The sequence below is a fragment of the Ahaetulla prasina genome, chromosome 1 (assembly GCF_028640845.1).
Source record: "Ahaetulla prasina isolate Xishuangbanna chromosome 1, ASM2864084v1, whole genome shotgun sequence".
Lineage (NCBI taxonomy): Eukaryota > Metazoa > Chordata > Lepidosauria > Squamata > Colubridae > Ahaetulla > Ahaetulla prasina.
The window spans coordinates 153,842,584-153,868,815 of NC_080539.1; the positions used below are offsets into that span (position 1 = coordinate 153,842,584).

A 26,232-nucleotide genomic window follows, 5' to 3' on the forward strand; every position below is an offset into this window, starting at 1 on the left:
CCTGCAAAGTAGCAAACTATTGTATTATCGTCAGGAAATGGGTTGAAAGTTTGTTTAACCAGAACCTCATTATTAAAAAATAGGATTTAGATAAAATTCAGAGACTATTGTAGGTATGTACTGCAAGGTTCTTTTCTTTTGCTAGAATAAACATTCATTTTAACATCATCGGTTGGGAAGAAGTGAAGCAAATGTTATCTTAATTGCTTGGTTGCCCAAATACCTATCAACTAGGCTGTGTACTATTGTTCATATACCATAAAAATATAGTAAAGTTTTCCAATCCTTAAGAATTAGAGCCATTTGAAGTATCACAATATTATTCATGTTTATTCATGTTCACATAGAATGTATACCTATCAGCCACCACACACAAAGGTTATACAATAACCAGCTGCTATCTCTTCAGAAACATTTCAGTAATGTGTCTGGTGCGAACAGGAGATCCACTATCCTTTCTCACAACGTAATTGGGCTATGGATTGTCTTCCTCTGTCACAATGGAGAACAATCCACTATTAAAACAAATTTCTGAGTCCCCAAAGGAAAAAAGCCAAAGTTCTCCATCAATGGAAGCGTCGCCTGTTTCCCTGTTTACTTCTGAGATGGCCAGCGGACCGCCTGAGTTTTCTCCTCTCTTCATGATGGAGTTTCTCTGCTTCTTGCTGCTTTTTATGGTGCTCGGACTGAAAAAAAAAATACAAAATGAAAGACAACACAGTAGTTAATATCCAATGGGGTCCATTCTACTTTTAGTGGAGGGAAGAGACAAAGTGGTGCCCTCCTCCTTCCATTTGTATCTTTCCCCTCCTCTATCTTCACTTATGGGTTGGGAGACATATGGAGAAAGGGAAGAGAAACCAAAAGCTTTGGGGATGCGAGTTCAATCATTAAATTTGCAAGTAGCTTCATATTCCCATAAAAGAGATATGAAGAAATAGTATAAAATGTGCCAAAATAAAAACAAAACTTAGTGAAAAGTTTATTAAGAAACATAAATGAGTGGATAACTTTTTTTAATCTGCTCATAATGTTAAGCTTATATCCTAAATGGTTTCCCCCCCCCCCCATGGTTTGGTCCATTATGGGAAAAACAACAGAACTGCTTTATTCTAGAGTGTCAAATGGGCCGGATGTGTCACGTGCTGGCCACGCCCATGACTGGTTTAGCGAAAGGGGAAAATATGTGATATATCACGTGACGACGCGAGTTTGAGACCCCTGTTCTAGAGATAGACAAAAGTGCAGTTTTCCCAGGCAGAAATACAGGTGTGGCTGGGGGAGAAAATGTGAAAATCTCAAAGAAATTGTGAAAACCATCTCCTCTTCCACTCTCTCAGAACTGACCAAAACCTTTCAAGATATCTACAACTGCAACTTAGCTGTAGGCTGAAAATTCCTAGGTTAGTTACCAAAATACTTCATAGAAGCTAGTTAATTCGCCAAACCATCTGGATAAAATTAATAGAAGCAAAATTTATTTTTTTGATGCAATACTTTAAAGTCTTTTTGGATACCTTTTTGATGCAGTACTTTAAAGCCCTTTTTAGTTTTCTAAACAAATCTAGCTTTTTAATTATGAAGTCAGTCCAAAAAGAGCATAAATTATGGCCTGGTTTCTAAGAAACTGCTAGTAGTTTCTATTTCCAATTCCTTCCTCCTGCCGCCTTGCCTATGTGCTTTCTGTGAGTGTGGGATGACACCTGCAACAATGACGAAAGCAAAGGTGGTGGGAAGGGCTGTAAGAAAATTGGAGAGCCCTACAGGCAATGTGTGTGGAGGGTGGTGGTGGTGGTAACATGAAAGAAAATAAGATCTATCCAATTCCCATTTCTGGTTTGGTTAGACTTCTCCAGCAGCCAAGTCAATACCCAGCAGAAGCATAATGCTATATGGATTTAGCTGTCACAACACAATCTGACAAAGATTTAGTCCCCCTTCCACAGATAGTGGCAGCAAATTCAAATGTGCAAAGCAAAAAGAGAGATGCAAGTCTGGCTGACCCAGCATAGACAATTCAGAAACAGTAGTCCATCTGCAGTACGCAGGAGTGAAGCAGTTTCATCCGAAGGGCCACTTAGTACTTCTGCTGCATTGGTCTTTAACAATTCTAAATTTAGGACTGATGTTTACCTTTTTTAATTTAAAAGTAACTTGTTTACTTCCTACAGTGGTATCATGTACACTAAGTGCACCGACTCTCTCTTCAAGTTGCAAGCGATCTCCAAGTGACTTTCTGCAAAAAAACCAAAACAAAATGAGAGTATAAACAGCATCTACTTTCATGATCAGCACATCATCTCCCACAGTAATTGCTTTGAGAGCAAATGAAACAGAAACGAGGAAGAGATGGAGGCAGGAATCAAGCTACTTAAAGTATCTTGAGAAAACTTTAAAATGATCTTTAGATTAGGATAGGCTAGTGGGCTGACTGGCTAGTAGACTACGGATCCTATAACATATCAACCTAAGACTATATCCAGATTTAAGGGTCCATGACACTGGCACAATGATGCCACATTGGTCTTGTGCCTCCCTATGCTCAGCCCATCAAAATTTCTAAGTAGTCAATGGAAATTGTAGTTGCACCTCCTTTTTCAAATTGGTATGCAAATGAATGGGTGAATTAAGAGAAACCTCTTCATTATATCTGCCCTATGAAATCAACTGCCTTTAGCAGAAATCTGAAATCATCACAACTTAATCATGAGCAATGAAAAAAAATGAGGACAAATCACTAGAATGGAATAAAATCGCGGTCTTACTTCATTAACTTTTGCTTTTGGGCAGTGTCTTGGAAACTTCTAAATTCTTCCCCAGCTTTAATCTCAAAAAACGTTGGTTCCAGGACTGTTTTCTGATCCTCCTTGAACCTTTCCTGCCGTTTTACTTTTTCCTCTTGGCGTAAAAGGCTGCGCTGTTTCCTGACCTCTTCAACCCATCCTTTTTCATCATCTGAAGACTCCGAACTTTCTGCATCACTTGGTTTTCCTTCTGGCTCTTCCTCTTCTTCCTGAAGATAAAAATAGTCAGTTAAAAAAAAGAGAGAAAAGCATTAACGAACCATTTACCTAATTAGGAGTACGTGACGCCTCACAGATGCACTGTTTGGAAAGGACTTTAACACAAGATCAGGCAAGATATTTTCAACAGAATGTCTTTACGGCTAATTACCATTGCCAATAATATGCTTCATATTCTTAATCTACAATTCTATCTGTAACTATTAAAATATCCTCCCCCCAAAAAAGGACAAAATATACCCAGTATCAATTAAATTTAATATTTCTATTGCTGAAAAGAGACAAAAAGGATCCAAGACTGATAGGAAGCAAAACATGTGCTACATATGTCCTCCATTTAAGAAGCCAACATTTGAAATTAGGAACCAACCTACCATGAAGCAGAGAAAGGGAAAATGGAAGAGGTCCACTCCTTGAACTTATAATAATTCAACAAAACAACAACAACCCTTTCCAAAGATAAAAAGTGGCAAGAGAAGACCAGGATAAAAATATGCATTCTTAAACAACACAAAAATTTTCAAGAGGTGGGGATCTGATGTACATAGGAGAGAAAACCATTCCACAGCATACCGGTACGTGCTATCAGTGAGTAACCCTGCCTCCATCATATCTCCCAGGATCAATATGCAAAATTATGACATAAACAACATGGCCTCATCCCAAGACTGCCTGATGTATCTGAAGATGCTTTTTAAAATAGTCTACTACTGAGCTTGGTGGCGAAGTGCCTGCCAATTCCAATCTTTTAACAGAGGGATGATTGCTTCATGTTGAGGCACTCTAGTCTTCAACCTAGCCATTGAATTCTGCACCAATGGTACCTTCTGCACTACTCAGAAGGCCAGTCCCATAAACAGCAATTATAGTGGACCACGCTTGAGGTTGCCTATGCAATGAATTGCTGTGATTAGGGAATTCTTCCTGAGGACAGAACAGAACTAATCTACCAGTTTAAATTGACTGTTGTGTCTCGTCCGATCTCACCACAGCCGGGGTCTTCTTATCTGCTTCCGAACACGGAGGAATGTTCTAGTATGCCTCCCGGCCCCAGCCCTGGCTCCATGCCCAGACAGGCTGAAGAGGAAGAAATACCTCCAGCCCCCAGCTCTGGCTCCATGCCCAGGCAAACGGAGCAACTAGACCCCTCCCCCTCCTCCACAGCATGTGAGCCTGAGGAAGGTCAATTACCAACAGCTGCAGACTGGAGTGACCCTTGCGTCAGAAGACTTGATAGGCGGAGGCAACAGAAGGAAGGGAGGGGCAGGCCTGGATAAGTGCTGAGTCATGGAGCCACACCCCATGGCCTATATAAAGGATCTGCTTTCTGGCATTCTCTGAGTCAGGCAAAGTCTAAACATATCTTGCTGAAGTCACTTTCTGGTCTCCTGCCTGCCCTAAGGACTTTGCTAGGACTTTGGCAGAGCTGCAGAGGCACGCCTGATTCGGATTTCCCTGACCCGGCCGTCAGCGGAGGAGTGGGACACGACATTGACAATATGCTTCCTAGCCATGAAGGTAATCATCGGTAGATCCAGAAACAATCCTAAACTGCATATTTGTTCCTTTGGGGGAAGCCAGTCTAATCTAGAACAAGACCCACTAGTTTCTATATGAATTATAATTGCCTTTATCCTTCTCATCTTTCCTATAACCTTCTCCTATTGGTATCTTATGATTTATCACTTTGTTTTTCTTATGTACACTGAGAGCTTATGAACCGGAGACAAATTCCTTATGTGTTCAATCACTTTTGGCCAATAATGAGCATTATATTCTATGAAGCAGATACTCCTAATGCTTTAAACTTATGATTCAACAATATTTTCACTCCTGGTAAAAAATTTAAGACCATCTCCTACTTGCATGTGATCAGAGTTCATGCTACATTCCCATTTGAAAAATCCCACTGCATTTTTCAAGGTTTTGTGCTCAAAGAACAAATACAGGATAAAAGGGAAAAGGGAAATGCCATTTGCCATGTTTTATTGGCTATCCATGTGTGCCTGTTATAATTATTGGCTATCCATGTGTACCTGTGATAATTATTTGGAATAATTATGTTGTGCAAAATGCACAACAGAATTATTCCAAATCTTGCTAGGGATTCTTAGCACCCAGTAGCTAAACAAGTGGTGGGGATAGAAAGGTTAAGAAAATATGGTTCTACTGAATCCTCCTGGGATCCTTCTCAAACAGTAGACGGGAATCGCATCTCCATTTTATAAACAGCTATTGGAGAACACTAAAAAAATCTCAAATTCTCAGGTTTTACCTCTCCCAAAGCTTCTTGGTATTCCAACATCTTTAACTTCTTCTTCCTTTTCTCACTTATTTTAGAAACAAGTGGATTAAGCAGCCTAAATTCTTCACTCTTCTCATCCACCTGGAAATCAGGATTCTCAAACATGACTTTGAAGCGGTCATCAGTAAGGATGTTGGGCATTTTCTGGAATAAAAATGAAAATGAAGTTGAGAAATGGTTCCCTTGCTTAACGTTTTCCAACTTTATCTGTTAAACACATTAGAAAGACTTTTTTGCACAGCAAGAAGCAGCTTTGTGAAAGAAACTTAATTTTTTTTCTCCAATTAGTTATCTATTTATACTATTTATTTAACAACCTGCTAAACCAACTTTTTCCTGCTTTTTAATAGTTTGCTTGGAGGACTATAATTCCTTTTTATATATTCGCTATCTGATGAGTTTTTATGTTTAGTTTTTCTTTTACTGTCAGTTGTCCTGAGTGTCATTTTTGGTAGAAAGGGAGGTTGTAAGTTAAATAAAGTAAAACAAATGCAATTTGCAGGTTTGCAGAGGAAGAAGGAAGCTGCCAGGCAGAATGATTTATGTGTTTTCTTCCAAATTCTTCAAAAGTCCTGAAATGTCCACATTACTTACCTAATATGCTGACTTAGACTTATTTATCTTACTTTAGTTTATTTTTATTTTATTTGTTTTCTTATTTAACTGGTTTTAATATACCTGTTTGCCCTTACACATAATTCAAGATAAAGGTTATTTTAAGATCACAGCGACAGAAAGGATGGGAGATTGCTGCATTAAATGTATGACTTACAGTTCTCAACAGAATCCTTTGGGGATGGAATAAATAGACATTTTCTGTCATAACTCCATTGCTTGGAGAACATCTTTCTGAGGAAATCCATACATCCCTTACTCAACTTGGAGAACATCTTTCTGAGGAAATCCATACATCCCTTACTCAAAATTGGCCTAAGGGCCTCTGGTGGCTCAACCAGAGTAATGCAGTCTGTTATTAACAGCAGCTGCTTGCAATTACTGCAGGTTCAAGTCCCACCAGGCCCAAGGTTGACTCAGCCTTCCATCCTTTAGGTAAAATGAGGACCCAGATTGTTGGGGGCAATAAGTTGACTTTATATATAATATACAAATGGATGAAGACTATTGCTTGACATAGTGTAAGCCGCCCTGAGTCTTCGGAGAAGGGCAGGATATAAATGCAAATTAAAATAAAAAAATAAAAATAAAAATAAAGAAATAGCTGGTGTTTGGTATGTAAGTGAGATTCTTCTAATATCATAAAGTGTCACACTTTTGATTTCATAGTGATTTCCTTGATAGTGTGGTTTTTATTGCTAGATTTTGAAAAATAGCATACATACATCAATTGTGTCTTGTTATATTACTCACAATAGCCCCTGTCTGCTTGATCAGCTTTAAGACTCCCACCTTTACCTTAAGTAGATTTTGTTAGAAAATCTGAAGCCCAGTCTATTGGTCGAGGTACTCAGGATTTAAGTTGAGGTTAGGGTTCACTGTCTCATTTACTAGGTAATTAAAAGGAAGTTTCACCTTTAAAGTGAACGATAATTTTGATTAAGATTACAATGTTCTGACAGAGCTATTTCATCACCATTTGCATTTTAGGAGTTAGAAAAAGGTCATTTGAGCCTGGCTGCTGGAAAAATACTAGCACCTGGGAACTAGTCTTGTCCAACAACTTATTTGGACAGCGGGCTAGAAAGGAAAATTCTCTGAGCCACTAAAATTGGTGTTCAGCGTAAAGCCCAATGTAAAATACTAAGAGGCAGGAGCACAGTATTCTGATCAAATAATTGTATTACCCTCTCCACCCACCTGTTTATTGTGTAGATGACTAACTTTTAGTTCATCTCGCTTAAAACAGTTTACATTAGCTTTACTATTGCTGTTACTATTACTACATCACTATTAAATTCAACTTTTCTATACAGGGATGTGCATTGTGCACTCTCATTCATTTCTGCTCATAATACAGATATATTTTGATTAGTAGAATTCAACTTAGTAAGTAAAGCTCTTTTAGTTCATCATCTAAGAACCATTTCCTGTCATGTTCTCCAAGAATTAAGGATGATATCAGTCTTAGCCCTATTGGCAGAGGCCCAATAACTGGAGATAGCATAAGTCAACATAGGACTTTCAGAGTTTCTGCTCTCTCATGAACTTATACCCTTCCATTACCCCACAGATACAAGCATTTTCGAAGTAGCACCGCTGGTCAATTTCATTCCATAGAACTAATATAACAGAAACAAGGAAGGGCAACTTACCTTCTGTTTCTTCTTTCGAGCATTTTGTCGTTCCTCTTCTCCCTCCTCAATCAATTTCAGTGCAAGTTCTTTATTAACTCTGGGAAGTTTCTAGTGAATAAAACAAGCATGGATCTCTTTAGCATGCACCTTCAATGCATCTGCTGATTTAATATATGAATCACAGTTCAGACAATAATTGTATGGGATCTAGAATGATTTGGAATATGTTAAATTGTATTTTAAGTGAAAAGCAAGCTCTAGTTACATTTACACAGATTTCTTGGATAATTTGACAAACCCCAAATCCCAAACTATATACCAGGGATTTCAATAGAAAACATCAGGGATCGCCTGAGATAGCCAAGGACTTCTGATTTTACCAGTGGCTTAAGAAAGAACAGGATCACACTTGTTTTCACAACAGAGCAATGCATGCTTTGGAAATAAGTTAAAAGAAAGGCTCTAGACTTTGCCACTGGTCTGAGGAATCCATTTATAAAAATTAAGGAGACTCTTAGGAAAGGTAAAGTTTCCCCTTGCATGTATGTGCTAATCGTCCCCGACTCTAGGGGGTGGTGCTCATCTCCGTTTCAAAGCCAAAGAGACAGCACTGTCCGAAGATGTCTCTGTGGTCATGTGGCCGGCATGACTAAACACGAAAGGCGCAGAGTGCTGTTACCTTCCCACCAAAGGTGGTCCCTATTTTTCTATTTGCATTTTTAACATGCTTTCAAACTGCTAGGTTGGCAGAAGCTGGGACAAGTAACGGGAGCTCACCCCGTTACACAGCAGCACTAGGGATCAGAACCGCTGAACTGCCGACGTTTCGATTGACAAGCGTCTTAGCAACTGAGCCACCGCATCTCCTCCTGAGAAGAGACTCTTAAGGAAACTCAAAAGGGCAGTTTGATGAACCACTGGATCTTTTTCTGCCATCAGTTTTCTATATTTCTATATTTCTTCAAGCAGCAGCGTCTTTTTTTCAGATTCACAAAGAAGCCTGAAAAAATCTTGGAATCTCTGCTCCGTGATGCAAAGTGAGCTCTAAGCACAATGCCCATTCATATTATAACCATCGACATTTTTCCAAGCGAACACAAAGTAAAATTCAGATAGCTGACTTATCACCTGGTTCAAATATCATTTCTCATCAGGAAAAAAACCATATACAGAGGGGCTAGCATAATTCTCCCCATCAAGAATGGCCTTTTTCAGAATCCTAAAAAGGGGAATGGAGAACATGGATTCCTGCCGATAGTCGAGTCAATGCCAGTAATGCCCTTTGAAATCTCACTACTTACACCAGCAAAGAGAAGAACTCTCTTTGCTGTCACTTTCCTTTCCTTTCAAATATAAGAACTCTAAAACTCTAAAGAACTCTGAAACACCCCAAATGTACTTTTCTATATGGGGACTCTCTCTTTCATTCTCTCTCTTTGATGAACCTATCCCAATGTTGGCGAATCTTTTTGGCAAGGGAACATGGAAGAGCAGCTCCCCGGAGCATACACGCGGGAGCTCCGGGAACCGGAAGAGCAGTTCCCTGGTGTGCATGCACATGCCGGGAAGCTGAGCTTCCAGTTTCCGACACGCACATGTGTGTCAGTCACCTGGTATTCCAGTTTCTGGCACACATGTGCGTGCAAAGAACTCAGCTTCCCGGTGTGCGCATGTGCATCAGGGAGCTGCTTTTCCACTTTCCTGCACCGGAATCCGGAAGAGCATCGGGTGACAGCTGACGTGCTCTGCCTGCCACTTCCGGCACCTGTGCCATAAGTTCGCCATCACAGACCTATCCTGAATGAACCAAACTTCATCTTTACCTTTAGCTGCACTCTTTGTGCACGCGTTTCTTCTATCTTCTGTCTAATTTTCTCCCTTCTGTATTCCTCATAGGCAAAAGGATTTACCATCATTTTAACCTGCAAGCACAAAGCAACCAGGGAGAAAAAGGAAGAAATCATAAATCATTACATAATTTTTCCATTTGATTTAAGATTCTTATTTGCTGGATTTATATTCAGCATTGCTAGCAAGAATGATAGTTCGAATAAAAAAAAATATCAGGCTATGTATTAATTAAACGTTGCTAAAAGATGGCAATAAAATGAATAAATAAAACTCACAGCAGCCAACTAATTAAAAGTCATCTTGTCCATTCAACCAAAAGTCTGCCTGAAAAATGGTGCTCTATAAGAAAGGGAGTTAGCCCTAATATTTTGTGCAAGCCCACATACCTTATGATACAATCGTATGTCCATGAAAAAGCCATGCATGTACGCCCGAAGAAGGGGTGATCCAATAAGATGAGCAAGCCCTGGAGATAAAATGGAGGTGGGGGGAGGCGAGAAGGAGATACATATATTGAGCATGACCTTAATATAACACAAAATAAAAAAAAAATATTTCAGGGTACTTTACAAAATCAAAGTTTGCATATATTATTTACACAGAGAAAAAAGTGAAGAGCTGGTCTGGAAACATCACCAGAATGTGTCAGCCCCCAAAGAGAATCATATATTATTTTCAAATGAGAAATACGTGGAGTATCCATGGCAAAAAAGTAATCTTGCGGTGCCAACATTACTATAGTCTTTTGATTCCAAGTCATTGTCACAGCTCTAAGATAACCACTTTATGTCTCTGTTACTTAGCTATAAATCTTAAGAAATGACAATTTTAAGTACCGTATATACTCGAGTATAAGCCGAGTTTTTCAGCACGTTTTTTGTGCTGAAAAACGTCCCCTCGGCTTATACTCGGGTCTATACGGCTTATACTCGAGTTTTTTTTTTAAGCCCTCGGCTTATACTCGAGTATATCTGGCTTATACTCGAGTTTTTTTTTCTTTTTCACATTTTACCGGACGGCGCGGGGAAGCCCTGCCGGTGCAGTGAGAGGGCGGGGCGGGGGAGCCGCCAGCCTTCTCAGCTGAGGGAGGGAGGGTTTCCCCAACCGGTAGGTGCCTCATTTCCCACCCTCGGCTTATACTCGAGTCCCTAGTTTACCCCAGTTTTTGGGGTAAAATTGGGGACCTCGGCTTATACTCGGATCGGCTTATATTCGAGTATATACGGTATTCCTAAAGGAACAAGGAACATGTAGATTTCAAAAAAAAATCTTAGGTTTAATATAAATGTTATGTTCTTTTAAGGTTGATTTTTTTAAAAAAGAATTCATATGCTTAACAGGTTTCTTCTAGGTAAAATATATTTATATAGAGTTTTAACAATTTAAATTAAACAAGTTTAATTTTCCTGAATTACTAATAATGAATTGAGTCTTTAGCAGGAATATTATTCCTGCAAAAATGCTAGTTGCATGTGTATTTTTTCCCATATTACCATAAAGTATTGAAACTGGGGGAATTAGTGATTTGACTCAACCAATATAAACTGTTCTCTGAATTTGGAGCAAGGTAGAAATCAAAGTTCTGAATTTGGACTAGGAAAACAAGGAAACCAAAACAGGAATCCTCCACCAAAGACCTGGTAGGTAGGGACAGGAATGCAAATGCATTTCATCCTGTAATGCTGTATATTGTAGTCACTAAAGCAGGGGTCTCCAACCTTGGCAGCTTTAAGACTTGTGGACTTCAACTCCCAGAATTCCTTAGCCAGCTTTGCTGAGGAATTCTGGGAGTTGAAATCCACAAGTCTTAAAGCTGCCAAGGTTGGAGACCCCCTGCACTAAGGTACATATAAGTAAAGATAATATCTGAGGTCGAAATCAAAGGAAAGAGGCAAGATGAAGTAAATCACGTCTACAGCAGTAGTACTTTACCAAGATTTTCAAGATCTTTTCTTGTTACAAATTTATAGTCATCATAAACTGTTGTCTCAGGGTTCTCCTCCAGCTCTTCTGTCAGATTATCAAGAAATGAGCACCACTTTGGAGCAGGACCTAAAACCTGTAGATGTATTATTAAAGTCAGTTGTGATCGCAAATTATTTTGGTGAAAACCCAATGACCTCAATAGGTCTCAAAATGATTGCTTCCGTTTCCTCCCAAATGAGGGTGGCTCATCCCTTTTCCACTGCTGATATCAATCTCTCTTCTGCTACCATGAGCACACAGGCACACACCCAGTGAACCAAGATTAACTGGGTAAACTTCAATATGTACAAAGCATTATCAAGGTGCACGTTGAAAGCTTTCTCTCTCTCTCTCTCCAGAGGAAAGGAAAAAGGAAATAATGGCACCCACAGAATGGAACTTTAGATGCCCCACTTCCTTTTCGAATCTATCAGCGACAATTACACAGAGGGAAGGTAAACAAGCCATTTCAAAAGAGAACAGCTGCCACCTAATCCCCTCGAGCAACCCTACTTCAGAGCAAAATATATTCCAGGGATGCTGGGCTTACATGCTCTTAATATAATGACTCTTGTCACTCTAACTGAGATCATGTCAACCTTACCTACCGCCTACACAACTCTGCTCAAGGATGAGAAAAATATTTGTGCAGGTCAATAAAAACTGCCAGTACCAATTATCTTAATACGCGTTCACTAGCAGGATACTCCCAAGTACTACTTTGGAATTGTTAATGTAAGTTTAATTTGTCAATACACACATGAAAAGTTGGGCAGGGGGAACTCTACAAATTATTAGTGATAAGTCTTGAATAAAAGAATGCTGTTTACAGAAACATTCAGCCTGTGTTATCAAGTGTATAAATGGTACATTTAGCAAGAAACCTAGCAAAGTGTAATTTTTCCTGATAAAATATTTTTGCTAGCTGGAGGTTTGAGTTCCAATAAAGATGTTACTTCGTATTACTATTAACTGTAGTTCTCCAGCTATTTTTTTTTCTGTTCCTCCACATTTCAAGACTCTGACTTGAAAAGTATAATTATAATTTTCCTCAAACACCCAGAGAAAACATTCTTTCAGAATTAGCCACTCAATTTTATCTTATAGTTGTGTTTGTCCAAACTACTGACAGCTTCCCCATTAACCTACTTTCTAGTTTACTGAGAATCAGGCTGTTAACTTGTTCACTTTCCTTTCAGTATAATTATGCCATGCTTTGTCACAGGCTTCCTTTCCTCCCTCACTAGATACACCCAAGGATAATCATTGCTACCATTTATTTTTTTCCTTTGCTCTAGACAAACACAACCCTAGCAGTCTCTTAGGTTCCCTTCCCCTATTTCTCCCTTGTTGCTCGTGAGCGCTTTCCCTATTGAGGGTGTCAGAACAAGTATATTTGCTCTTGCCACCAACAAATCTTCCTTAAAAAAATAACACGGGGACACTTTTTCTCAACAATAGTTACACCATCATCTATTCTTTCTTCATTTAGGCTTGCTAAATATGAGAAAAGAGCTTATACAGGATCATCCTGACTGCAGATTACAGTACAGAGATTGGCTCTGCGCATGCACAAGATGGCGGCGTAACAGGGGATCGGAGCCGGTGACTGAAGAGGGGATGGCGGCGCCCAGGTGGCCTGCCGAGCGGTCTGCGCCCCCCGGTCAGGCGTACCATCTCTCGGGCAGCCGTGGGAGGGGTCTGTGGACCTCCTCGGACTCACGGCTGCCGAGAACGAGACCGGGGAGGGTGAGCTGCGGACGGCGGTCATCTTGCCATCTCACCGGGCGCTAGGCGTGGCCACGGCTTGTATTTGGCTGCTGGAAGGCCGCGGCATGTTTTTCCTCCACGTTTGGATATCTGCCGTTTCTGGATTATTCCTGACTGTTCCGGCTCTTCCTGGTTTTCCCAGGTTTTCTCCCAGGTTTGGCTTGGGGTGAAGGGCTATGAAGGGCTATGAAGGGTCCTCCTTGTGGCCCCGCCTGAGACTTTCTGAGACTTTCTGTGGAAAGACGAGGGGAGGGGGCTGAGGTGTCCTGGCCTAGTTCGGCCTGATCTGGCCTAGCTGGGCCGGCTTCCTCCCGGGACTATAACGTTACATTGTCAATTGTAACATTTGTCATCTGCATTTTGTCATCATGCACTTTACATGGCCGGTTGAGACTCTCGGGTCATGATTATTCCTGGAATTTTGGGGAAGATGATTGGAGCCTGATTGGTGATCTACTGGGGGCCCTAACTTTGAAACATCTATTCTGAAACATCTATTTGGAAATGTCTGTGACGCCGCTGACGGGGAGAGAAGTACCATCTCTTTCAGGTCATGGATTTTAGGACTGTGCTTTGGGCAGAGTAGTAACAATTTTATCATCAGACTATATCTGCCTACTATTCCATCTTTTACCAACTTTAAGCCAGCCACCATCTGAAGATTTATCGGAGGATGGGTATCCATTTGGACTTGGCATTACACTCTGCCATCCTAGATATTATTACCTCTCGTCGGCCTCTATCTCCTATTTATGCCTTTAGTTATCATATATGCGATATTCTGCATTGGAACTCTTGCGCCTGCGAGGTGCCCCCGCCTCGCAGGAATGGCCCGCTTCTTTATCAAGGGCCGGCCTCAATGACGGGTCTTGGGATCCACAGAGGTGGCATGCGAAGAAAAAGAGCCTTTGGGGTTTTTTAGATAGGGCATTTTTAAGGGGTGGGAGGGTTAGGGCGGGTGTTGGGGGTAGCCCGTCGGGTGGGGAGCCAGTTCCTGCGTGTGCTCGCGGCGGTTATTTATTAGGTTCGGAGGTTATGGGGGGGAAGCGTGTTCCTTCTAGCGAGGGTGGTCCTATTTGTACGGTAAGTGGGAGGGGCAGATATGGCGGAAGTGGGGGATCATATCGTTTTGTGGGGGCGCGCGCTCGATGTTTACAGGCGACTGCGCGCCCCGATCCCTCTGACTTGTCCCGTTCCCCGGATGGTCAAGACCCTCAGAGCCTGGGCGTTCGGCTTATGTTATGCAACGCACGGTCTGTGGTCAATAAGGCCCCCCTAATACATGATCTTATTCAGGGGGGCGCCGCGGATCTTATAGGCGTTACGGAAACCTGGTTGGGCACCGAAGGGGGCGTGCCCCTTGTTGAAATGTGCCCTCCGGGTTTCCGTGCATTCCATCAGCCGAGGGCTCAGGGTAGGGGTGGGGGGGTGGCGATTGTGATTAGAGAGAGCCTGGAGCCGAGGGAGACCACTGTACCTCAGATTGCCGGGTGTGAATCCCTCTTTGTGAGATGGGGTCATAGGTGTCAGATGGGCTTGCTGGTCGCGTACCTGGCTCCTTGCTGCGTGACAGCTGCCCTGCCCGAGCTCCTGGAGGTGCTTGCTGGGGTGGCAGTTGAGACCCCCAGACTTTTAGTCATGGGGGACTTCAACTTGCCATCTGCCGGCTCGTCATCGACAGCAGCTCGGGAGTTCACGGCTTCCATGACGGCCTTGGACCTGAATCAAGTAGTTGATGGCCCTACTCACACTGGGGGTGGCACACTGGACTTTATTTTTATCTCTGGTCAGTGGTTGAGAGATCTGGACTTGAAGGAAATAGTCACTGAACCTTTGTCATGGTCAGATCACTCTCTCCTTCGCCTGGACTTTCTGACCACCATTCAACACCGCAGGGAGACGGAGCCAATACGTTGGTTCCGTCCCAGGCGCCTGATGGACCCGGAGAGGTTCCGGACGGAGCTTGGGCCACTTCCTGAGGGTCTGGCTCACGGCACGGCTGACGAACTTGTTGCGGCCTGGGAACGGGCCGCGGCGGGGGCCTTAGACCGTGTCGTGCCTTTGTGGCCTCTGACCCGGCGCAGGTCCCAACCGGCTCCTTGGTTCTCCGAGGAGCTGAGGGGGATGAAGCGCCGGAGAAGACCCCTAGAGAGCTCTTGGAGGTCTAGCCGTTCAGAGGCTGATCGGACACTAGTGAAGTCCTATAATAGGACCTACCTAGTGGCATTGAGGGAAGCGAGGCGTTGCTACGCCTCCTCCCTCATTGCGTCGGCAGATAACCGCCCAGCCGCCCTGTTTCGGGTGACTCGTTCCCTCCTTTACCGGGGGGAGCGGGATGACCCGTTGCAGGGATGTGCTGAGGAGTTTAACGGTTATCTATACGATAAAATCGTTCAGCTTCGGGACGGTCTGGACCAAAATTGCGGTGATTCAGGTGAGACGTCTGAGGGTGGTCTTGGTGACATTGTTTGGGATGAGTTTGACCCTGTGGCTCCCGAGGACATGGACAGGTTGTTGGGTAGGCTGAATGCCACCACGTGTTTACTGGACCCGTGCCCCTCCTGGTTGGTGCTGGCCGCTCAGGAGGTGAGCGCTTCTTTGTTGGAGGGAGTCTTTCCGGCCGCCTTGAAAGAGGCAGTGGTGAGGCCCCTCCTCAAGAAGCCTTCCCTGGACCCGGCTGTTTTAGGTAATTATCGTCCGGTCTCCAACCTTCGCTTCGCGGCGAAGGTTGTAGAGAGTATGGTGGCATATCAGTTTCCCTTACACCTGGATGAAACTGTCTATCTAGACCCGTTCCAGTCCGGTTTCCGGCCCGGTTACAGCACTGAGACGGCTTTGGTCGCGTTGGTGGATGATCTCTGGAGGGCCAGGGATAGGGGTTGTTCCTCTGCCCTGGTCCTATTAGACCTCTCAGCGGCTTTTGATACCATCGACCATGGTATCCTGCTGCGCCGGTTGGAGGGATTGGGAGTGGGAGGCACCGTTTATCGGTGGTTCTCCTCCTATCTCTCCGATCGGTCGCAGAGCAGTGTTGACAGGGGCAGAGGTCGGCCCCGAGGCGCCCCCCTTGTGGGGGGCCGCGGGGGTCGATTCTCTCGCCCCTTCTGTTCAACATCTATATGAAGCCGCTGGGTGAGATCATCAGTGGCTTCGGTGTGAGGTACCAGCTGTATGCGGATGACACCCAGCTGTACTTTTCCACGGGCCACCCCAACGAAGCTATCGAAGTGCTGTCCCGGTGTTTGGAAGCCGTACGGGTCTGGATGGGGAGAAACAGGCTCAAGCTCAATCCCTCCAAGACAGAGTGGCTGTGGATGCCGGCATCCCGGTACAGTCAGCTGGGTCCACGGCTGACTGGTGGGGGCGAGTCATTGGCCCCGATGGAGAGGGTGCGCAACTTGGGCGTCCTCCTGGATGAACGGCTGTCTTTTGAAGATCATTTGACGGCCGTCTCCAGGAGAGCTTTCTACCAGGTTCGCCTGGTGCGCCAGTTGCGCCCCTTTCTAGACCGGGATGCCCTATGCACGGTCACTCACGCCCTCGTGACGTCTCGTCTGGATTACTGCAACGCTCTCTACATGGGGCTCCCCTTGAAGGGCATCCAGAGGCTTCAGTTAGTTCAGAATGCGGCTGCGCGGGTGATAGAGGGAGCCCCTCGTGGCTCCCGTGTGACACCTATCCTGCGCAGACTGCACTGGCTACCTGGGCCTTCCGGGTGCGCTTCAAGGTTTTGGTAACCATCTTTAAAGTGCTCCATGGCATAGGGCCGGGTTACTTACGGGACCGCCTACTGCTACCGAATACCTCTCACCGACCCGTGCGCTCTCACAGAGAGGGACTCCTCAGGGTGCCGTCAGCTAGGCAGTGTCGTCTGGCGACACCCAGGGGAAGGGCCTTCTCTGTGGGGGCTCCCACCCTCTGGAACGAACTCCCCCCAGGACTTCGTCAACTTCCGGACCTCCGAACCTTCCGTCGCGAGCTTAAAACACATTTATTCATCTGCGCAGGACTGGATTAGATTTTAAATTTATATTGGTTTTAAATGGTTTTTATTATTTATATTGTTTTTTAATAATTCGGCCTTGTAGAATAAGTTTTTTAATTGTTATTTTAGTCTGTATTTATATGTGCTTTTTATTTGCCTGTGAACCGCCCTGAGTCCCTCGGGAGATAGGGCGGTATATAAATGTGATTAATAAATAAATAAATAAATAAATAAATATTGCCAGATAAGTTCACCATCACATGTTGGTTTTCTACCATTTTATCTGCAAGCAAAGACAGAAAGCAGAGGATATTATTTTATCAAATGCACCAATTTGAGTCATTGGAACAGCTTCAGGTAGACGATTCTGTTAAAATGGCATCGGAGCAGGAGAAAGTTTAAACTCCTCTTCACCACCACCTACCCTGATGCTCCTTCTGCCTTCCTTCACTTTTTAAAAGGATGCATGTTAAAAGACAAGCCACACTTGAATAACATTTACGGTAATCAAACTGACAGAGCAAATCCATGTTTCTCTTCCTCTCCTCTATGAAATCAGAAGCAAAGAAGGGAAGCGTTACTGGATTTTAAACAGAAAAGAGTGTTCAGCACTAACTAAAATGCTCTGTTCTACACAACTATCAAAGGACCTCTATTCTTCTTCATGACTGACCGTCCTCTTTGGTCTCTACTTTTTCTTTCACGTCCTTTTCTTCAAAAAGAAATTCAAAGGAAGGGAGGAAAACAAAAATAAATAAATAAAGCTTTTTCTTTTCTTTTAGGTCACCAGAGGTCTGGAGATGAATCCATTGCTAGCCTTTACACCCCACCAAGTGGAATATCATAGCAGCCTTCTCCAATCACTTGTGGTCACACACCATGCTGGGAGTTGCACTGCAATACCCTGGGAAGTCTGTACTACACATCCAACGGAAAGCCAGCAGGCCGTAATGAACTGTGGTACGGAGACTATGAGCACAATCTTTAAAATATTGAATCCTACGGATCCTCCCATGGACAAGCAGTTTTTCTCCATGGATGTCCTGCTGAGAGATGCCGCCCAAGCAAAGTATAATAATGCATTATTATGTTTCTGCGCTAATGTTATCTGTGAACCAGCCGAGGGATTTCTAACATCATCCACAACCCAGAACAATTCAGCATTGTGCTTCATGTGTCATCCTTCGACATCTCACAGTCTTGTTTTGATTTCTTTCCTCTCAAGCATTGTTAATCACTATGAGGATTGGGGATATACTTGCTTAAGTCTTGTGAGCAAGTTGCCCCAAGGAAAAGAATCCACGAGAATTCCAAAAAAACAAGAAAGCTCTGCCAGAAATAGTTTTCACTCATTTCCTTCTTGCTGAGCCCCCCCCTTTTTAATTTCACTTCCCTTTAGGTGGCCAAAGGTGGGCCTTTGTGGCAAGATCAGGCTTATCTCTTATTCTGAACCTTGCTTGTTTCTAGGGCAGATATTTAATACAGTTTGAGTCATCTGTATTGTAAGAGGGAACAAATGGCAAGGTTGTTCAAACATACAGCGGCGAAAGAAATTACATGGAAATTTAGAACATTCATAACCTTGCAATGCTGTGACCTGCAATGTGATGCGAGTTTCATCAAAGCCTCATTAAGAGATCAAGAGAGTCTGGTTAAATAAACAACAAAAGAAGGTAATGTCAAAAGCTTTTAGCGAACACACTGAGCCAACGTTCACTGCCCTTGTTGGGAAAAAAAAAACCTGGTGCCACCTCTTTTGGCAATGATAACTTCAATCTAATGCAGTGGTTCTCAACCTTTATAGTGCTGTGACCTCTTTAATACAATTCCCCACGATGTGGCGACCCCAACCATAAAATTCTTTTCGTTTTGAATTTATCGCGCCTGAAGCCAGATTAGGCTAGCGATTGGGAGTGATTGCAGCTGGCTTGAGAGGGAGACATCAGAGCAAAGATTTCTCTCTTTTTTAATTCATCGCGCCTGAAGCTGAATTCGGCTAGTGATTTGAAGAGCCTGTAGCTGGCTTGTGGAGTCAACCATTGGAGCACGATTCTTCGACTCGCAAGTATACTTCCCATATTTCCGATGGTCTTAGGCGACCCCGGCAAATCGTCATTCAACCCCCAACAGGGCCCCGACCCACAGGTTGAGAACCGCTGATCTAATGTCTCCTGCACCTATTGATCAATCCTTAACGTCGACGTCGAGGTATTTTGGTTCATTCTTCTTTATAGAAACTGCTTCAACTCAACTCACTTCAGATTATGACACATTTCAGATGGATTCTGAGCAGGACTCTGACTTCACCATTCCAAAATCTAGCTTCATTTACCCCCTTAAGAGAGATGATTAACTCAGGTCTTCACATACATTTCTACTAATGAAGTAAATCTTAGCTGGTACAGTCATATAAGGGATGACTGTTTGGGCATATAAGGGATGACTGTTTAGTTTCTTTAAGCAGAATTTCTTTTCTATTAATTGGATTTAGATGAAGTGGGCCAGAGTACTGTTGGGTTACAGACAAACTAAAGATTCAGAAGTTTTCTGGTACTACCCCAAAATCATCCTGCTGCACATTTGTCCACAATAATCAACTATCACAGAACTGAGGTGCAGGTCAATAGAAGCTACAGTGTTTCCTCAAAAATAAGACCTTCCCAGATAATAAGCCCAATTGGGCTTTTGAGCGCATGAGCTAAAATAAGCACACCCACCGAAATAAGCCTCCCCGAAAATATTTAACTGCATGCGTAGCCAGTCCCCGCCATTTCTTCTGGTTAGTGTTAGGAAGAGCTGAAAATCAGGTAAGACAGCAAGAGGAACCCCGTCTTGCTCCACGTGCCCCAAAATAATAATAATACCTCCCTGAAAATAAGGCCAAGCGCTTATTTTGGGGTTCAAAAAAATATAAGACAGGGTCTTATTTTTGGGGAAACACGGTAACACAGCCAAACAAAATACATGTTGCTTCTCTGTCTTCTGGTCAAACAAAATCTTGTATAAGTAGACTAAACAGTGCTCTTCATTATTTGACAAGCTTACTAGTCCATCAATTTGGAGAAAGCATCTCTTCCTAGATTTTTCCAAGCTTGCATTATATTAAAGGAGTACGCTAGCTTTTCCTAAAAGTTTGAATGCAAAAGCAGTTGCTTATAATTTCCAAATATTCCCAAAAATCCTTCCTGTACCTAAGTCTACAATTACTTTGTAAAGTAGCAGAAATGGTCTATTTAAATGTCCTTTTGGCCAAGCAATGATATGCTACTAAATTAGATTTCATATTTGTCATGACAGCATCCTTTGGCTATATAAGAGTTAATATCTGCCCTTCTCATTAGGTATAACTATCCAATGCCCTCTATAGCTTCTAAAATATAGAAGTGGAGGTATAATTCCATCAGTTCAAGGGCTTTCCATGACACAGTGAGGACCATACTTCTCATAGTGAATGGGGTCAGGCTCTCTTGTAATGCTCATGGTACCTATAGAAATTTAAATCTTTCCAACTACATAGACGCACAAGCACACACACACCCACACACCAAAGGTGGGGAAATTGGCTTGAAAATTTTTGGTCTTTCCAACTCCAGGACCACAGAATAGCAAACCACATCTAGTTTTTTTGCTCCCCAGCAAAGATATTCCTGACTGGAAGGATTATAGTTCAACCAAATGTGATGGGAATCCCAAAGCTGCACTGGTTAACTACTAAAGCGATGTTTGTTTTCACATCTCTGCAGAGCTTCCTATTCTATTTTGGCATAAAAATTCACATTTAAAATAAGGATGTTGCAAACAGATGGGGCAGGATTAAGAACTGAATACATTTTTTATTTTAAATGAAAGACTAGAAAACACACATCATGCCAAGTTTTGGTATCAATCTTCTTGTGTTACTAATGTTGTAGTCTTCTCTCCACATAGGCAATATTCATCAACTGAAGCTATATCTAATAATATAAATGCCACATCTTCTTCACGCCCAGTTCCCAACCTACTCAATGGTGTGTCAGATTTGAGAAGTAAATCAAAGGAATAATAGTATCACTCCTATTTCTACCCCCCTCAAAATTTTAAAGCGTGCGTGCAAAATCTGAGATCGCTGAACAGAAATCCCAAAAGTGGGTGTGGTGTGGTTCATGACTCCCCCACTTCCTTCCCCAAAGCCTCCTGTCCTGGTGTGGCTCTCCTGCTCCCACCTACCGCTCTCTATTTTTCTCATAGCCATTTCCCCTATGGGCGGGTGGGGTCCTGGCACCCATTGTGCTGAAGGCCACATGCAGGGCTCAAAGTCTTGATACCTATCTCTAGACTACCTCCCCATCCTGCCAATCAACATTAATGTTCTATGTGTCGGTGGGATGGAAATTCCTAATTCAATGAAGTATAATCATATTAACTAGTCAAGTATAATTTAGTAAAATAATTCAGTTAAATCACAGTTGTGTTTCCCTCACTCTACTCTCTTCTTTGTTTTAATCTTGCCTATGTTGTGAAGTGCAGTCCACAACATACTACCTAAAGCATTTCATGGAATATTTTATGCTCCCAGAAATACCCTCTCCCACCCAGACCCACCTTGGTCCACAATCTACGACCGTCCTTTAACTGAAGTATCTGACTTTCACATCTGCGTATCCAGCTGCTTATCAGGCCCACAGGGTCTCCCCCCGCCCACACCCGACACAGAGGTCCAAATGTGTTAAAAGATTCTACAGGATGGCCACAAAATTACTTCCTGAGAGTCGCACATGGGATGGTTTCCGCACCTATGCCCACACACGCGCATTTCCTTTGAGGCAACATGTTATGATGGGAAGTAGAGGATTTCCTTTGTTGTGAATAAGCTCAACGTGCTACTTTTTAGATTGAAAGTACTTATCCAAAAACAGATAGGAAGCCCATGTTTCCTGTTTTGTGGAGACTCAACAATTGTCTGGCAGATCGTACTTAAAAAATATTGGCAGACGAACTGCAGTATTTCACTACATTACCATAAGAAGACCCAGGAAAGGAAATATGAGATTTCTAGGGAAAAAGTTAATGCTGGGTGTGCAATGTACAAGTAAAGCAACAAGCGTGTTCCTTTCAAATTTATTTTTTAAAATTTTATTTAGTGCTACATCTACAGTTATAATCACATTGGTGAAAAAAGTTGGTATCTGATGATCAACTATTTTATGTTTCACTGTGACAGCATAAGAGAGAAAAAGTCTCATTGATAACTTTGTCCACAGTGTTCTACATATAAGAAGTGGAAATCATAGGAAACTACCAGTTAATTTCATGTGATTGTAGCAATTTTTGCAAATAATCTGTGCTATAAACAAGCATGAGTCTAAGAAAAGATGCGGAACTAGAGTGCAAGAGCAGAAAATCAAAGCAAAGAATTCTCCTTCATAGCATCACAAGCTTCTCTGCCCTTTCAAATACATGCTTTATTTAGTATTCAAGCACAAGTCCACAGACCCATGGCAATTTTTTCCATATAGTCTGGCAGAGATGGGTCTGAGTTATTATCCTAATATCTAAGGATGATATTTTATCCTAGCCACATTTTATTTATGAAAAAGCAATGTATTCAAGCAATGTATTCATGGGAACAGGTTGCTTCTAATGACAGCCTGCTTCCAACTCCCTTATTAAAAGTGTAAGAAGCCCATGTGAACAAAATTTGGAGCATGTATAGGGTAGAAGAGATGAGAATGAAATTCCTTTGATATATAAGTGATGGTCCTCTTATGTAAGAGGTGCTACACATAAATCTAAAATCAACCTGGCCTTTTCTTCAGCCTTACAGGCTGTCTTAATTCAAAATGCTGAGGCTAAAATTGTTCATTTATTTACCGTATTTTTTGGTGTATAAGACACACCTTTTTACCCCCAAAAAGAGGGTGAAAATCTGGGTGCGTCTTATACACCGAATGTAGCCCCACCCACCTGCTGCTTCCTACCCTTCGGAGGTTGTTGGCCTCTGTGTGTTGCACAGCCGTGCGTCCTCATGAAAACGGTCTTGCATCTGCTGCGGCACTTCAAAGGGCCGCACTACAGCTGATCAGCGCTGTAGGCGGCTAGTAGACCGGTGCCTCTATTTTTAAAGAAGGTAGACCGGTGCACTCCCAAAAAAAGGCAATTAGTAGACTGGTGTCTCTATTTTTAAAGAAGGTAGACCGGTGCACTCCCAAAAAAGGCAAGTAGACCAGTATGGCTCTGTTAGACTGAAGCAAGCCTGGTAGACCAGTATGTTTCCTGATTAGAAAAAAGAAATTTTTTGGTCAAAAAACTCAGTGACTCTGAAAGAATCGAACAGAAATGGGCTGGAAGCCAGATCTGCTAGAGATGTTTCTCTCAGGCCAACTGAGTCGAAACTGGGCCCAACAGGAAGGAGGAAGGGGCTTGGTCAAAAAACTATGACTCCGTCTCTAAGCAGATCCGGCTGTAGCAACCCATGTCTGACCGATGCCTCAGCCTTAGTGGAGAACTGGTGGCTTGCTGGGCGCTGCGCAGGAGATGTAAGGCAAGGCGCTGCCACCCGAAAACTGTTGCCGCGATCTCTGCTGCCTGGAATCGTCCAAAAACGCAATGCTCTTTCTTTGCCTCTGCACACCCCATTTTTGGAACTGGGTCGGCAACGGAGATCTCCAGGCAGCGGAGATTGCGGCAACAGTGTTTTTGGGAGGCAGTGCCTTGCCTTTTGCCCCCTGCGCAGCACCTGCTTTTCCAAGCAAGTCCCGACCTCCGCGCTTCCCCAGGCCGCTCCTGTTATCAAAATCTGAATGGAAGTGAGGACGCCGCTGCTCCTGATGCTGGTAGGCAGAGGCAGAATTCTTTTTTTTTGTTTGTTTTCCTCCCCCAAAATTAAAGTTTGTCTTATACTCCGGTGCGTCTTATACACTGAAAAATACGGTACTTAAATTTGTTATGGCTGCCCACTTGAACTGCTTCTGGGCAGCTTAAAAATTCAAAACACGGTTTTAAAAAGTTAAAAACATAAACAAGGCAGCCTGGACTAAAGCAGCAGGAATAAAAATAGAACAACTCTCCCCCCTTACATTAACCCCAGACCTGGAAACAAAGCAGGTTTTAAGGACTTTCCGGAACCCCAGGATAGGGGGCACCCTTTGTAGCTCTGGGGGCGTGTGGTGGATATTATTTCAAAGGATAGGGGCAGCAACTGGGAAAACACACTTCTTTTGACCCACACAATGACAATCTTTAATACAGGAGCCCTGGAGCACATCCACTCTTCTGAAAGTATTGGATGGACAGAAACAATTTAAGACAGTTGGTCCCTCAGATAACCAACCCATAAAATGATTTGATAGTGGTCTCACTAGATCACTGTGAAAAGCTCCGGGATCTTCTAGTGATTTCCCATTGCAGTATGAACTAAATACCACCTTGCTTAGATTGGCCAATGGAGGTACTTCCATCATGAAATGACAACTTCAATGAAATAAAGTAACCTGTGTAATTTCGATGGGATGGAAATAAAAAACAGGCATGAAGAACTATGGTTGTTTCTTTTTCAATAGCAATGTAACTCATGCGTTGAAATATGTACAGTATAACCCTTGTGGATACCGGCGTCCCGGCACAGTCAGCTGGTTCCATCGCTGACTGTGGGGGGGCGAGTCGTTGGCCCCCAGGGAGTTGGTTTGCAACTTAGGCGTTCTCCTGGATGTGTCTTTAGAAGAACATTTGACGGCCGTCGCCAGGGGAGCTTTTTATCAGGTACGCCTGATTCGCCAGTTGCGTCCCTTCCTGGACCGGGATTCTTTATGCACGGTCACTCATGCCCTCGTTACCTCCCGCCTGGATTACTGCAATGCTCTCTACATGGGGCTCCCCTTGAAGAGCACCCAGAGGCTCCAACTGGTACAGAATGCGGCTGCACAGGGGATAGAGGGAGCATCTCGTAGCTCCCATATAACACCTCTCCTGCGCAGGCTGCACTGGTTGCCGGTAGTCTTCCGGGTGCAGTTCAAGGTGTTGGTTATCACCTTTAAAGCGCTCCATGGCTTGGGACCGGGATATTTATGGGACCGCCTACTGCCACCAGCAGCCTCCCATCGACCTATGCCCTCTAACAGGGAAGGCCTCCTTAGGGTGCCGTCAGCCAAACAATGTTGGCTGGCGGCTCCCAGGGGAAGAGCATTCTCGGTGGGGGCACCTGCCCTGTGGAATGAACTACCTGTGAGGCTACGCATACTCCCTGACCTCCGGACATTTAAGCGCGAGCTCAAGACTTTCTTATTTCATCGAGCAGGGCTGGCCTAATGGGAATTTAATGGGGTTTTATAGGGTCTTTTATAATTTTTATCTTATAATTTTTAACTTTTAGCCAAATCGAATTAGATTTTTATTGATATATTGTTTTTAACTGTTGTGTTACTGTTTTATTCTGGCTGTACACCGCCCTGAGTCTTCGGAGAAGGGCGGTATAAAAATATAAATAATAAATAAATAAATAAATAAATAAATAATTGAATTAAATACAAAGAGTTCAGGTCTATTTCATCATGCCTAGAGACAAAACAGCAAAGATCACTGAACAACCCATGTTACTTACTGGAATGTAGTAGATGTTCATTTTAGGGGCTTCATTGGCTGTGAACAGCATTCCTGTGAATCGAAAAAAAAATTAAGATTGTTGATTTCAAATTCAGAACTTTTCCTCCATTTTAAAATTTGAGGAGATTGTTTATTAGTGGGGGGGAAAGTTGAAATATCATACAGTCTGAAGTAATTTTCAAAAAGAAATTAACAGATCTCTGATATAGTAGCACCTCTAACTCAGACAGAATGTTTAACCCAAAGCAACCAGAAGCAACCTTTTCTCCCTTCTTCCAAGATGTACTTTGCACTCAATTAAATACACTGCAGATTAATTAAGAGAAAAACATAAGTCAGACCAACACTGATGTTTTGACGAAGAAGAAATTGTTCTTCTATAATATTGATAGTATTGGAGAAGGAGGCAACATCTTGTTTGACTTTAATTGTCAGCAATGTCCATTATTTTTTATCTGGGATATTATATTGAGAACCAGATTCTAACAACCAAGAAACTTAGAA

At 42.9% G+C, this 26,232-nt stretch overlaps 1 protein-coding gene across 1 annotated transcript in view; it reads right to left on the reverse strand.

Moving 5' to 3' along the window:
* Window positions 1–309: 309 nt before the first annotated feature.
* The window catches only part of NOL10 (nucleolar protein 10), a 58,404-nt gene continuing 32,481 nt past the window's right edge, over window positions 310–26,232 (reverse strand). The window contains exons 13-21 of the mRNA XM_058178421.1: window positions 25,727–25,779; window positions 11,364–11,490; window positions 9,818–9,897; window positions 9,404–9,502; window positions 7,599–7,688; window positions 5,299–5,472; window positions 2,766–3,013; window positions 2,134–2,236; window positions 310–686 (exon numbers count right to left, since the gene is read on the reverse strand). Of these exons, the coding sequence (XP_058034404.1) occupies window positions 567–686; window positions 2,134–2,236; window positions 2,766–3,013; window positions 5,299–5,472; window positions 7,599–7,688; window positions 9,404–9,502; window positions 9,818–9,897; window positions 11,364–11,490; window positions 25,727–25,779 (1,094 nt within the window). The 3' untranslated portion in view covers window positions 310–566. The remainder of the gene's footprint in view (window positions 687–2,133; window positions 2,237–2,765; window positions 3,014–5,298; window positions 5,473–7,598; window positions 7,689–9,403; window positions 9,503–9,817; window positions 9,898–11,363; window positions 11,491–25,726; window positions 25,780–26,232) is intronic.